Source organism: Aquarana catesbeiana, linkage group LG09 (assembly GCF_042186555.1).
Source record: "Aquarana catesbeiana isolate 2022-GZ linkage group LG09, ASM4218655v1, whole genome shotgun sequence".
Classification (NCBI taxonomy): Eukaryota; Metazoa; Chordata; class Amphibia; order Anura; family Ranidae; genus Aquarana; species Aquarana catesbeiana.
Genome location: NC_133332.1, coordinates 234,521,476 through 234,535,682, shown reverse-complemented (window position 1 = coordinate 234,535,682; position 14,207 = coordinate 234,521,476). Strand labels below are relative to the sequence as shown.

Sequence of the window (14,207 nt, the reverse complement as noted above, 5' to 3'; positions counted from 1 at the left end):
GTCAGTGGACCAATATGACCGCAACTCACTTTTTTTAGTTATGCCCATGAGGATGGATAGGCCCAGGAAGGTCTTAAATTCAGAAACCGTAATAGGTCTCTAATCTCTCGCAAGGGTCTACTGGGGATTAGCGGTGATGAATTGACCAGCATACAAATTGCTTTGGTCCACAATAGATTTATAGAGATCTTCTGTGAAAAACAGCGAATAAAAATCAAGTGACATAAAATCACATGTTTACACCTGAATTACGGGTTGGCCAGTGAATGGGGGAAGTACGGGTGCTGCAGAAGTGGTGGACTCCCAATTTGGATTGGCAAATGCAGCAGGAAGGGCACTATGGGCTCGACGGGTCTGTCTTTGTCTTCTTGGTGGCAGCGGGACACTACTTGTGTTAGCCCACCACACCAGCTTGAACTGCACTTATGGGACTCACTATGTCACCAAGTTTTACTGCAGTGCTGGATGTACGACCAGGATGTACTAGGCCGCTGGTGCTTGCCAGAAGGATGAGTGACACTAGTACGGGCTCTCTGCTCCATACGAGAGCCCTGCGGTTCTTGCACCTCAACAACAGAAGAAGAACGGGGTTGTGTACATCTGAGCTTGGCAGGGACCACTACTCCTTCGTCAGAGCTATCTGTCAGGGTGCAGCTGCTCTCTACCGGTTCGAATACTGAGCCTGAATCTGACAGATGGGTGGCCTCCTCTTCTTTTTAATCTGTCATTCTCAGAAACGTGTAGGCCTCTTCACTAGTGTACCTTCGATTGGACATTGTGGCCTCTAAATTTACTGATGCAACTAGTGAAACTCGCAAGAAAAAAGAGCACCTGATTGTCAGCGACTGCTTCAAACGCTACCAAAAAAACTATTAGTGTTCGCAGGGATCAGGCCTGACTCTATGAAAGCTGCAGTTATGTGTTTTGTGTTTTCTAAGTGACAGTAATCGATTGATACTGCACTTGGGTGGGCTTGGCAGAGGGGCTAAACGCAGGTGATAGCAGGTATCTGGGCTGTTCCCGCTAATTCTGCGTTTTTGGGAACCCTAAACTATTTGGGATGCTAATATAGTTCTGATCAGATCAAAGATCCGTTCAGACCTATATTGATATTGATCCGTTCAGATCCTCCTAAGGAAGGCATATGGTGCGTGCGTGGGTGTTAGCGCTACTGGCACTAATCTGACACTACCTGGGGCTAAAACCTAACTGATGTCATCCACCGGGTGACAAACCTTTATTGAGTAATATACGGCGGGTACCCTGACGCTATAAAAAATATCTAACCAGAGTCACCTGTAGCACTAATACAGCGATCAGAAAATAGATCTACTAGTGACACTGGTGACAGGGGGTGAAAGGGTTAACTGGGGGGGGTGATCAAGGGGTTAAACCTTTATTAGGGGGTACCCTAGACCTACCGGGGCCTACTACTAACTGCCCTAAAGCTGATTAGTGGCATAAATGACACCAGTACAGTGATCAGTGAAAAATCTGACAACTGCACTTAGTGACACTGTGACAGGGAGTGAAGGGGTTAACTGGGGGGGGGGCGACAAGTGTGCCTGCGTGTACTGGTGTTAGTGTAGTGTTGGTGCAACTTACAGTTAGATATCTCCTCTCCTCTCTCTGGAACGGAAAAGAGTTCCACGAGGGGAGATGACATCACTTCCCATGCCTATGTTTACAGTTACAGGCAACGGAAGCATTTCATTCGCCAGAACTGATCAGCAGGTCCAGGCCAGAAATCATTGGCCTCGACATGAAGGTTGATCGGTTCTGGAACTAATATGATGATCACAAACGCGGCAGGGTGAGCGGGCGTGCCCCGTACGGGTACGGGATTTCGTGCAGGGGTGCTATTGTGCCGCAGTAAAAAGACGTGAGGCGGTCGGGAACCGGTTACGTAGAATTCTGCTTTAAAGATAGTGAAAAAAATGATTGTACAAACATAATTAAAGAAATATGAGATATATAAAACTACAGGATAACATAACCAGAGCTGACTAAAATAATTTAAAAAATATTATACACTTCGTCTGCATCACAGAGTTCTTGTTCCCACCGATATGGGCCAGAAAACAAGAAGTTTACCTTTTTCAGCAGGCTGGGTCCTATCATAACTGTCCTTGAAATACCAGTGTTTGCTGAGTCCAAAGAGAATAAGATAAAAAATCGAAATATGGAGTGCTAAATAAATATGCCCTAATATATATCATTCACTATGAAATAATAAATGCACCATTCCCACCTCCCTCCATCCCCAAAAAATAGCAAAGAAAACCAAAAAATAATATACACATAGAAGTGAATCAGAACGAAGAGAAAAGATATAAAGTTTCTTGCATTCTAAGGATTCTACCATCTGAGACCCCTGGGACTAGTGAAATTGAAAGTTTTCAATTTGATGAAAACATTGTTTTTGGAGCATATCAGATCACTTTTCCTAAATTTAACCCTTTCTGTGGTATTCTTCCGAGTCAATGGGGAAGGAGAAATGAGGGCGTTTTGGTGAAGGGGGAGGTACTCTATAGTCTGGTCCTAGGGTGACAATGATGCTCCTCCATTGATACAGTGCAGTGAGTGAACATTGTCACCTGAGGGCAAGGGCAAGAAGTGTGTTACTTCTTCACCAGGTAACAAATTAAACAGTAACTCCACTTTTGTTAAGGAAAAAAAGCATTCCCCTCTGGGAGATCTATGAACATTGCAGATTGCTAATTTTAACAAACTTTCTTGCTACCTTTTGATATTCTGAAGAAATAGCTGTTTGTGTCCATGTGCAAAGAGAATGTGAAGGGGAGTGATTTCATAATTAGCAAATAGGCTGCTGCACTTGCAGGGTTCTAATGAGGAAAGTGGCAGGGTCTTGATTTCCCTTTGGGAGTATCTCACCAAAAATGAATTTTTTCTTGAAGGGGATGCCCAAAATCTGACTTGTATCTGAGTGCAGACTTCTGGGAAAATCAGTGAGCCAATCACACAAGCAGGAAATGACATTTCTGGGGGGCCATCTGTGTTAGAACGCCTCCAGGTAGCCATATTGCATTGCATTTTACAAAAAAATTACATCGCTGCAGACTGAAAAGGGAAAGTAATTTTGTAATAGCATTCAAATACAACATGACCTGTGTAGCAATTGAATATGCAATATTATTTTTTATTTTTTATTTGCAATTTTTTCCCACGAAAGTGGAGTTCCCTTTGAAGGAAAAAAGCCTGAAAAAAAGGAACCTTATGTAGCCAACACATCTAAGGCAATCTGCAGTATATTACATTTTTTGGGGGGTTCAATACAATTTAATTGATAGTGAGGGTTTGTGGAGCCTTTATTATTATTTTTTACTTTGATTGTATTTTTTTTATTTATTTACAATTTTTGGAAAGAGTACACTTGGAAAGAAATACAGTGATTGCTGATACTGACATGGATTAGTTTACTAACAAAGCAATGTGATCACCAAGTAAGCAATAACATGATGATCACATAGCTTTAGAGTTAGTGAAACAGTTACTTTTTTGTATATCATCAAAACCTTTGATTACCATGTTAGCAAGGTTTTTTTTTTTTTTAAGCACATCTTGCCTAAGAAGCCCAAATGATAAAAAGTGAGAGTAAATATAATTAAGCTCAACTCCAGTCAAAAATGAAATTTAAATAATGCATTGTGTATCAATTACCTTACTCCTCAGTCTTGTTTACAAACCCTGCTTCTTAAGCCATCCTTCTGTGTAATGGATCAAAGTCACAGTTTCCTCTATGAGCCAAGTTAATATCCTGCCCTGAGAACCAGACATTTTTCTCTGCTTTATATCTTCCTGTGCACTGGTCCCCTCAGCGCTCCTGTGAGTTCTCCTGCCTCTGTCCCCCTTTGGCTCTAAGGCTGAGAACAGAGAGATCAAAGACCACTGATCACCCGCTCTCTGCTCTGCCCCCCCCCTCCCATGCTGGACTGTGGAGGGGGTGGGAGCGGCTGGCTCAGGCTCTCAGCAGCTCGCTGAGAGGCTAAATCGGGTACTGGTCCAGGCACATCAGCCTACAGCGGGCTTCAGCCCACTCTTGGCTAAAAGCAGGTCACAGGAGTGCAGAACGAATTGTAATTTTGTGATCCACAGGGGAAGTACAGGTAAACGAGCTTTGGCCGTACTTCTCCTTTAAGTAAAACTGATATTTGGATAGTTTTTTTTTTTTTTTTTTATACCAGTGGTTAGCTCGAGGGGAGTAGTGGGAGGGAGAAAGGAAAGGGCTGGAAACTTGCAAAAAACCAAATTCAGTGAACAGGTTGTCTATTGCAAACCATAACATTGGGCTAATGTGTATAAAGTGTATCTATAGCCAAACTTTTTTTTTTGATAGAGTGGGGAAGGGTTAGACCCTCCATCAGTTTTTTAATGCTGTCATTAGTCATCAGTGTTGCCACACCGCTGTGTTCCCATTGGAGAGATTCATAGAGAGACCATTGATATGTGATGGAAAATACAAACTTGTATAGCTGTCACCGGAGCAGGAGATAAGTACGGTCACTGGAGAACTGTGGTGACACGTGGGGCCCCAGTACGATTAGTGGTGAGCTGTTGTGACACATGGGATCCCAGTACAGTCATCGGAGAGCTGTGGTGACACATGGAGCCCCAGTACGGTCAGTGGGGAGCTGCAGTGACACATGGAGCCCCAGTACAGTCAGTGGGGAGCTGCAGTGACACATGGAGCCCCAGTACGGTCTGTGGGGAGCTGTGGTGACACATGGAGCCACAATATAGTCAGTGGGGAGCTGTGGTGACACATGGGGCTCCAGTGTGGTCAGTGAGGAACTGTGGTGACACATGGAGCCCCAGTACAGTCACTGGAGAGCTGTGGTGACATAAGTAGCCCCATTACGGTCAGTGAGGAGCTGTGGTGACACATGGAGCCACAATATAGTCAGTGGGGAGCTGTGGTGACACATGGGGCTCCAGTGCGGTCAGTGGGGAACTGTGGTGACACATGGAGCCCCAGTACAGTCACTGGAGAGCTGTGGTGAGATAAGTAGCCCCATTATGGTCAGTGAGGAGCTGTGGTGACACATGGAGCCCCAGTACAGTCATCGGAGAGCTGTGGTGACACATGGAGCCCCAGTACGGTCAGTGGGGAGCGGTGGTGACACATGGAGCCACAATATAGTCAGTGGGGAGCTGACACATGGAGCCCCAGTACGGTCAGTGGGGAGCTGCGGTGACACATGGAGCCCCAGTACAGCCAGTGGGGAGCTGTGGTGACACATGGAGCCCTAGTATGGTCACTGGAGAGCTGTGGTGACACATGGTGCCCCAGTACTGTCAGTGGGGAGCTGCGGTGACACATGGTGCCCCAGTACAGTCAGTGGGGAGCTGTAGTCTTACATGGAGCCCCAATACGGCCAGTGGGGAGCTGTGGTGACACATGGAGCCCCAGTACGGTCAGTAGAGAACTATGGTGACACATGGAGCCACAGTACAGTCAGTGGGGAGCTGTGGTGACACATGGAGCCCCAGTACGGTCACTGGAGAGCTGTGGTGACATATGGAGCCCCAGTACGGCCACTGGGGAGCTGTGGTGACACATGGAGCCCCAGTATGGTCACTGGAGAGCTGTGGTGACACATGGAGCCCCAGTACGGTTAGTGGGGAGCTGCGGTGACACATGGAGCCCCAGTACAGTCAGTGGGAAGCTGCGGTGACGCATGGAGCCCCAGTATGGTCACTGGAGAGCTGCGGTGACACATGGAGCCCCAGTACGGTCAGTGGGGAGCTGCGGTGACACATGGAGCCACACTATAGTCAGTGAAGAGCTGCGGTGACACATAAGGCCCCAGTACGGTCACTGGAGAGCTGCGGTGACACATAAGGCCCCAGTACGGTCACTGGAGAGCTGTGGTGACACATGGGGCCCCAGTACGGTCAGTGGGGAGCTGCGGTGACACATGAGGCCCCAGTACGGTCAGTGGGGAGCTGTGGTGACACATGGAGCCCCAGTACGGTCACTGGAGAGCTGTGGTGACACATGGGGCTCCTCCAGTACGGTCAGTGGGGAGCTGTGGTGACACATGGGGCTCCAGTATGGTCACTGGAGAGCTGTGGTGACACATGGGGCCCCAGTAAGGTCAGTGGGGAGCTGCGGTGACACATGGAGCCCCAGTACAGTCAGTGGGAAGCTGCGGTGACGCATGGATCCCCAGTACGGTCAGTGGGGAGCTGTGGTGACACATGGAGCCACAGCATAGTCAGTGAGGAGCTGCAGTGACACTTGAGGCCCCAGTACGGTCAGTGGGGAGCTGCGGTGACACATGGAGCCCTAGTACGGTGAGTGGGGAGCTGCGGTGACACATGGAGCCCCAGTATGGTCACTGGAGAGCTGCGGTGACACATGGAGCCCCAGTACGGTCAGTGGGGAGCTGCGGTGACACATGGAGCCACACTATAGTCAGTGAAGAGCTGCGGTGACACATAAGGCCCCAGTACGGTCACTGGAGAGCTGTGGTGACACATGGGGCTCCTCCAGTACAGTCAGGGGGGAGCTGTGGTGACACATGGGGCCCCAGTATGGTCAGTGGGGAGCTGTGGTGACACATGGGGCTCCTCCAGTACAGTCAGTGGGGAGCTGTGGTGACACATGGAGCCCCAGTATGGTCACTGGAGAGCTGCGGTGACGCATGGAGCCCCAGTATGGTCACTGGAGAGCTGCGGTGACGCATGGAGCCCCAGTATGGTCACTGGAGAGCTGCGGTGACACATGGAGCCCCAGTACGGTCAGTGGGGAGCTGCGGTGACACATGGAGCCACACTATAGTCAGTGAAGAGCTGCGGTGACACATAAGGCCCCAGTACGGTCACTGGAGAGCTGTGGTGACACATGGGGCTCCTCCAGTACAGTCAGTGGGGAGCTGTGGTGACACATGGGGCCCCAGTATGGTCACTGGAAAGCTGTGGTGACACATGGGGGCCTAGTACGGTCAGTGGAGAGCTGTGGTGACACATGGGGCCCCAGTACGGTCAGTGGGGAGCTGTTGGTGACACATGGAGCCCCAGTACGGTCAGTGGGGAGCTGCGGTGACACATGGGGTCCCAGTACGGTCACTGGAAAGCTGTGGTGACACAGAGAGGGTTCCAGGTTAGGAAAGACATGGCTATGCAGAGGGGGCGGAGTCCCAGGCTGCCTCCCCCGCCCGCTCCTCATTCTTTCAGACAGTGCGTGAGAACTTTTGTCACTCTCCCTAAACTCAAACTTCCAGGCCACGCCCAGATTCTCAACGTTCCACTCTGCTGGGAGGGCTGAGGGGGCCGGCCCCACGTGGGCTGTCAGCCAATGGGAAGCCGGGACGGCGGGGCATTGTGATGCAAATCAGCGCTCTACCTAAAAGGGGCCGCGCTGGCCGGAGCCGAGCTGAGTCTGACCTGCAAGTTTCCAGCACAGCACCGGCAGAGCGCCCCATGCGTCGCCTAGAGGACACCGAGCAAGCCTATCTGCTGGAGCTTTTGCGATCCTCGGGTCTCTAGTCCCTTCACAGCCAGCCTGGGATCCGAGCAAGGCTTGAAGTCACAGAGAGGAGAACTGGTGAGCACCGTGCGAGTCTGGGATCACTAAGTTGAGAAGTGCTTGTGCTGGAGGAGCTGTGCTCACTGCAATCTTACCCAAACTTCTGGGATTACTGGGAGAGCTCCCCCCTTTCCTGGCCTCCTGGATCCAGCTGTGCAGAAGTATTGGAGGGAGCTATAAAGTACAGGGGGTGTAGGAGGTTCAGCACCCATCAAGACTGGTCTACTACAGAGCTGGCCACTCACACCACCCACACAACCTGGGCTCACCTGCACAGGGCCAGCACACCAGGACCAGATCCTCAACTTCAGATTCCAGGCAATCTCTGCCAACCAACAGGAGGACCAACTTTAAAGAGATCCATGCCAACAGAACCTACTTCTAAAGAGATCTTACCATCAGGATCTGCTTTAAAAAATAGCCCTACCAACAGGACTCATTCCTAAGGAGATCCCTACCTACAGGATCTGCTTTTAAAGAGATCAGCTACCAACAGGACCCTTTCCTAAGGAGATCCCTACCTACAGGATCTGGTCCCAAAGAGATCCCTACCAACAGGACCCTTTCCTAAGGAGATCCCTACTTACAGGATCTGTTCCTAAAGAGATCCCTACTTACAGGATCTGCTGCTGAAGTGTTCCTTACCAACAGGACTTGCTTCTGAAGAGATCACCGACAGTGTCTGCTTCAAAAGAGATCCCTACCAACAGGACCAGCTTCTAGGTCTTTTCTACCAGGATCTAGACCAGCTTTCTGCCTTCTTTGCCACGCAGAGACCTGATCCTCTACCCACCTGGATCCCTCCCAGCCATGAGCCAGACAGAAGTGTCCACCTGCTCCATCCCTCACACCCAACGGGTGTTCCAGGAGGCTGTAAGGAAGGGTAACACCAAGGAGCTCCATTCCCTTCTCCAGAACATGACCAACTGTGAGTTTAATGTGAACTCTTTTGGCCCAGAGGGCCAGACTGCATTGCACCAGTCTGTAATTGATGGCAACCTGGAGTTGGTCAAGCTGCTGGTGAAGTTTGGAGCCGACATCAGACTGGCCAACAGGGACGGTTGGAGTGCCCTGCACATAGCTGCCTATGGTGGCCATCAAGACATTGTCCTCTATCTCATCACCAAGGCCAAGTATTCGTCCAGCAGTCGGTAACTGCCCGCAGGACAAGCAGTGACATTCCATCACTTCCTGTTTTATGGGGGTTTAAATAATTTTTGTTGTGTATGTTTTAATTTTAATTTTTTTTTTTTTTAATTAAAGAGGCTCCGCTGCTTAAGGTTTCCAAACAAGGCTCGTGATTTCGGAGGGTGTAATCCCCAAATATATGTTTTCATCGGATCCTTTACAACTGCTGGTTACTAATTTTTTTTTCTTTTACAGCTGTAAAAAAAATTTAAAGGTTATATTTTTCCATAAGGAACTTTAATTTTCTTTATATTAGGTACAAAATATTATGTTTTTTTTTTTTCATGGAAAGTGACTCCTGCCTCTTTGTGTGTATGTCTTTTTTTATTTTCTGTTTGACATGATAAAGCTGCTCTTTGGTCTCCAGGTTTTAGGAAGTTTGGGGCCCACAAAGATACATTTTATTACATTTATTTTTTTTTTCTTATTTTGTTTTTATGTCCTTTTTTTTTTTTTTTTTTTTCATCTTTTTTTTTTTTTTTTTTACATCTACCTCGACCTAAAGCACAGTATTTCGAGAAAATAAAAACAGCACCAGATACTGTACGCTGCACTTGTAGGTAATGTGTTTAATGTTTTTCATCCCAGATCAATATTATTCTATATAAATATCTTCAGTTGTATACTTTCCCAATCCTTCGAGATTAACATTTCAGCAGAAACAAAAAATACAAAGTTAAAAAGTCCCTTTGAAGTATTGAGTTCAGAATGACCATTCTGTATGGGAACCTTCTGCTCCTTAAAAATTTTGCCCCTTTTTGATTAAACAGATTTTTTTTTTTTTTTTTTTACATTTTTCTGTAACAACCTATCTAAATATATATTTTTTTTTTTTACCTGACCTGAAATCTAGAAAAGGCAAACATGCATATAGATATTTTATCATATGACGTTTCCTTTCTCGGAAAAAAAGACTTGAATAAGATGCTATCAAGTGTTCATATTTAGTGTGTGTATATATTTTTTTGTGTACTGCACACATACATTTTATATATATATATATATATATATATATATATATATATATATATAATCATACTAAGTTGCGCACGGTTTTGCACAAAAAAAGGAGCAAGTGCACCATCTGCTGTCTGCAAAGAGAATTGTGACCTGTTGACTACTGAGTTCTGTTTTGGTTGTTTTGAAACCACATGTTATGTGGATTTAAATAAGAAATGGAGAAGCAACAGGATTGTTTGTTTGATATGTCTGACAAACGCTGCTGTAAAGAGAAAACAGATAAAAAATTCCTAGGGCACAAAGGATTTAATTATTATGCAGATAAGTCAGGATGCATGTCTGTATTTTATCTGCAATAGGAGCATCTTATTAAGGTCCAAATTTGCCCAAAACACCCTCAAATTTTGTATTAGGGCAATTAAAGGCTTAAAAACTGAATAGTGTTTGACTTACATTGGCTGGCTGCAAATCTCAGTTTTTTTTTCTGGAGGCAAAAATATTTTGTGCGAATTTTTTTTTTTTTTTATAAATTCTTAAAATATATGAAAAAAAAAAAATTAAAATTAAATTTGCATTAAAGTTCTTTTCAAAATTTAGTTTGTTTAGAATTATCCCCTAAATGTAATATTTGTGGCTGCCAATTTTTTTATTAAAACAAAAAAAGCCACAAGGTAAATTTCACTTCGTATTCAGCAGGAGTACAGAAGTTTTTTTTTTTTTTGCCAACCTATAATCGGTATATGCATCTTACCACATGTTTAAAACAACTTGCCTGCTGTGTTAAATTGCACTGTATACTGCTATGTCCTGCATACAGGTTAGCCTTAAAGTATCGCCTTTTAATGATCATAGGATTTCTGGTTCATGTGAGGCACCATACCTGTTACTGTACCCTTAAAACATTTTTTTTCTTTAAGTAACTTTATAAAACTTGGAATTGGAGCAGGAAATCTATTGCAACTGAACCATTTTGCGTTAAACTTATCCAAGACTTGCAGCCATAAGGGCCACATAAACCACGTAATCTATGCTCTCTAAGAAGGTCCCTTTAAGAATCTTGTATATTGTTTAAAAAAAAAAAATAAAAAAGTAAAGTTGAGGTGTAAACTTTTATTAAAGAAAAGTCTTGTTGTGCTGAATTTTCAGCATTTTTTCCTTCTTATTTAATTGGTCTACATTGTTAGGCTGGCGTATTACTTGGCACGGAGCTTTGCCTCTCTGTGCAATAGTTTTTGAGTGGGTTGGGGGAGGGGGGGGGGGGGGAGCAATGAAATTTTTTTTTTTTTTTTTTACAAAAATAACAAAAAATTACTTTAAATGGGTTTGTGGGCAAAAGGGATAGTGTGTATAAAAAAAATGGAAAAAATACAGCTTGTTGCACATTTTTAAGTGGATCTGCCACTAATAATGTCATAATATTTATGATGTAATTACTCCAATGTTCATCCCAAGGTGTTTTTGTTTTTTGTACCTTTTTTTTTTTTTCTGTAAGATCTCAGTTGTTAAAGGGATATTTAGTTCAGGCGTTGCATTCCTCCTCTAACTGTGAAACTTATTATATTGTTATTATTTTTATTTTATTTTTTGCAATAATCAAATGCCGCTTTCTTTATATGTGGCTGGGATTAAAATATTCGTGGCTACCATATGTTCTCAAATTCAGCTTCTGTCCTGCCCACCCCCCCCTCCTTCTCCCCCTCGTCTCATAATATGACCCTGCATGCCACCACTAGACCAGCTCTGCGCTAGGAGCAGGTGCATTGGCTGACTTCTCAATAGTCTGTCCCATTTCACTGTCTCTTCTCTTTCATTGTTACAGGAGTCCCCCGACCCCCACTTTTTTTTTTTAACATCCCCCCCCCCTTTTTTTTTTTTTTTTTTTTTTATTTCTTGGGATGAACAGGATGGTGTGGCTGTAATCTGCTCCAGAAAGGAGTTTTGTCTGTGATCAATTGTGTTCTAGATACGGAAACTTTCTTTTTAATTATGTTAATTAAAGTTATAGGCTTATATTGAAGCTGTGTTTGAGATCGCCATGTTGTAACTGGATGAAGTCTGTAAAATACAGCAATATTTGTATGATATGACCTGTAGCCTCTGAAAGAATTGTTTTATAAAAAAGAAAAATACAAAAAGGAAAATTCTGGCTCTTTTATTTTTTTGTTTTGGGAACTCCTCAGACCTGGATCATTAAAATGAAAGGGTACACAGGGAGGGGGACTTGCTGTTCAATAATCTCATAAAGAAATCCTAATAAGTCACCTTTATGAATCCTGTAACTTAAAATTCCTTCCAACATGGAACGATGAGCTGCGCAGCTAAGTTACTTAAAAAAATTCTCTGTAAGTATCGGGACTTATACATGCATATTTACCGTTACAGTAACTTTTTGTTTTAGCTCTATTGGTCCTTTTATTAGCATGGGATTAAAATGTGAAATATTTGCCTGGCCATATGCTACAAGTATCATAAGAAGCCATGTTGTCGTAGCCTAGTGCAGCCTGCTGGTTGACTTAGGATTGTTGACCTGTCTGAGGCACCAAGTGCCTCATGTCTCAGGAATGATACTATGGAATTTAGAGATTGCAATATTTATGCATATGGAGTGTTATACTAAATTGCTCTGTGTGAAGAATGTCAGCAAAAAAAAAAGTCCATTCAAAGTTAATATTTCAGTTTTGTTAGATCATAAGTCCTTTTTATCTCTCTGGAATTATATCTTCATTTTTGGCTTCCCGATTCTTGTCTTCCACTCTTAGGCTGGCCATACATTATACAATTTTCTTATTCAATTTCCTTTAGATCAGGGGTCTCCAAACTTTTCAAACAAAAGGCCAGTTTACTATCCTTCAGACTTTAAGGGGCTGGATTGTGGCCAGTGGGGGTAGAAACTGTGCCAGGCCCAGCATCAATGAGAATAAACATGGCCTCGGGGTTTGAGGTCAGTAGGAGGAGTAGTGACCCATCATTGGTATCAGTGGGAGGAATAGTGCCTTAATATTGGTATTAACGGAGGTATAGTGCCCCATCGTTGGTATCAGTGGAAGAAACTGCCTCATTGTTGGTGTCAGAGGAAGAAATAGTTTTCCATCATTGGTATCGGTGGAAGAAATAGTACCCCATCATGGGAAGAATAGTAGTCCGTTATTGATTCTAATGGGAGGAATCGTGTCCCATCATTAATGTTAGTTAGAGGAATATTGCCCCATCATTGGTGTCAGTGAAAGGAATTAGTCCCCTGTATTGGTGAAAGTTGGAGAAATGGGGCCCAAAGGGCTGGATAAAGGCTAGCAAAGGGCCGCATCTGGCCCTCGGGCCACAGTTTAGAGATCACTGCTTTAGATCTGTGTAGTGCAAAGGCCTGCCTCATTGCATACAAATTTAAAGTGTTTGTTTGATCTCATATTATATGGTTTTGGTAAATCTAAAGGTAAATTGTACAAGAGAATTGTATAATGTATAGCCAGCTTTAAACCTCATTGCTGCTGCATTCTCCAAGCTATAAATCCTTATCGGACTGGGTGACCTCCTTGTTATGGTCACTGCAGAAGGGTGCAGACATATCCAGAATGTAAAAAAAAACTGTCATGTATTCAAAATGGAAACTTTAGTTTTTGGTGGACTGACCCCAATTGTTGCAATTTTGACATGACCAGTACAGCAAATCCACCAACTAGTGGAAGTTCCATCAAATTTATGAATGGCGTATATTCCAGATAGATCTTTTACTCCATTGCTCTATGACTGTTGATGAAATGTAGTTGCCCGTGTTGTTGCTTTTGAGAATTGTATGCGATTGTAGTGTATTGGTTTTGTGAGCTTGTTTTGTAACTGTGAGCTTGTTTTGTGAATTTGTGGTGTAAAATTCAGCCTAAATTGGCGATACGTTATAAATAGAAAATAAAAAATATTTTCCTTTATACACTTGATCATACTTTTCATTAGAACTTGTGTTTAACAATTTGAGAAAGGTTTTTAGTCCCAGATTTGAATTAGCTGCTGCTTCAATGTACTATTGAAGGAGGATTCCACTTAAATTCAATGAGCATGGTTTGAATGGAAGGATGATAAGGTGGTTCCTGGGTTCAAATATGGAGGGGATGGTTTAAATGGAAGGATAAGGTGGATCTGGGGTTTAAATGGGGGATGGGTTAAATGGAAGGATAGGGTGGGTTCAAGTTTCAAATGCGCATGGCTTGAATAGGAAGATAAGTTCTGAGGTTCAAATAGGGATGGTTTGAATGGGAGGAAAGGGTGTATCTGGGGTTCAAATGGGGGATGGTTTAAATGGAAGGGTAGGATGGGTCCGAGGTTCAAATTAGGAGATGAGTTGAATGGAAAGACAGGGTGGGTCCGGTGTTCAAATGGGCATGGTTTGAATGGGACGATAAGGTGGGTCTGAGGTTAAAATGGGGATGGTTTGAATGGGAGGATAGGGTGGATGTGAGGTTCAAAATGGGATGGTCTGAATGGGAAGACAGGGTGGGTCCGGGGTTCAAATGGGGGA

At 44.3% G+C, this 14,207-nt stretch overlaps 1 protein-coding gene across 1 annotated transcript; it reads left to right on the top strand.

The window, feature by feature from the left end:
- The first annotated feature begins 7,345 nt into the window (after window positions 1-7,345).
- Window positions 7,346-13,620, top strand: NRARP (NOTCH regulated ankyrin repeat protein). The gene has a single exon (XM_073599973.1). It carries the CDS (start codon window positions 8,363-8,365, stop codon window positions 8,705-8,707), a length of 345 nt encoding a protein of 114 aa, XP_073456074.1. The 5' UTR covers window positions 7,346-8,362; the 3' UTR covers window positions 8,708-13,620.
- The last annotated feature ends 587 nt before the right edge of the window (window positions 13,621-14,207 follow it).

Coding starts and splice junctions, on each gene's coding strand:
- NRARP (XM_073599973.1), top strand. CDS start 8,363: ATGAGCCAGACAGAAGTGTCCACCTGCTCCATCCCTCACACCCAACGG.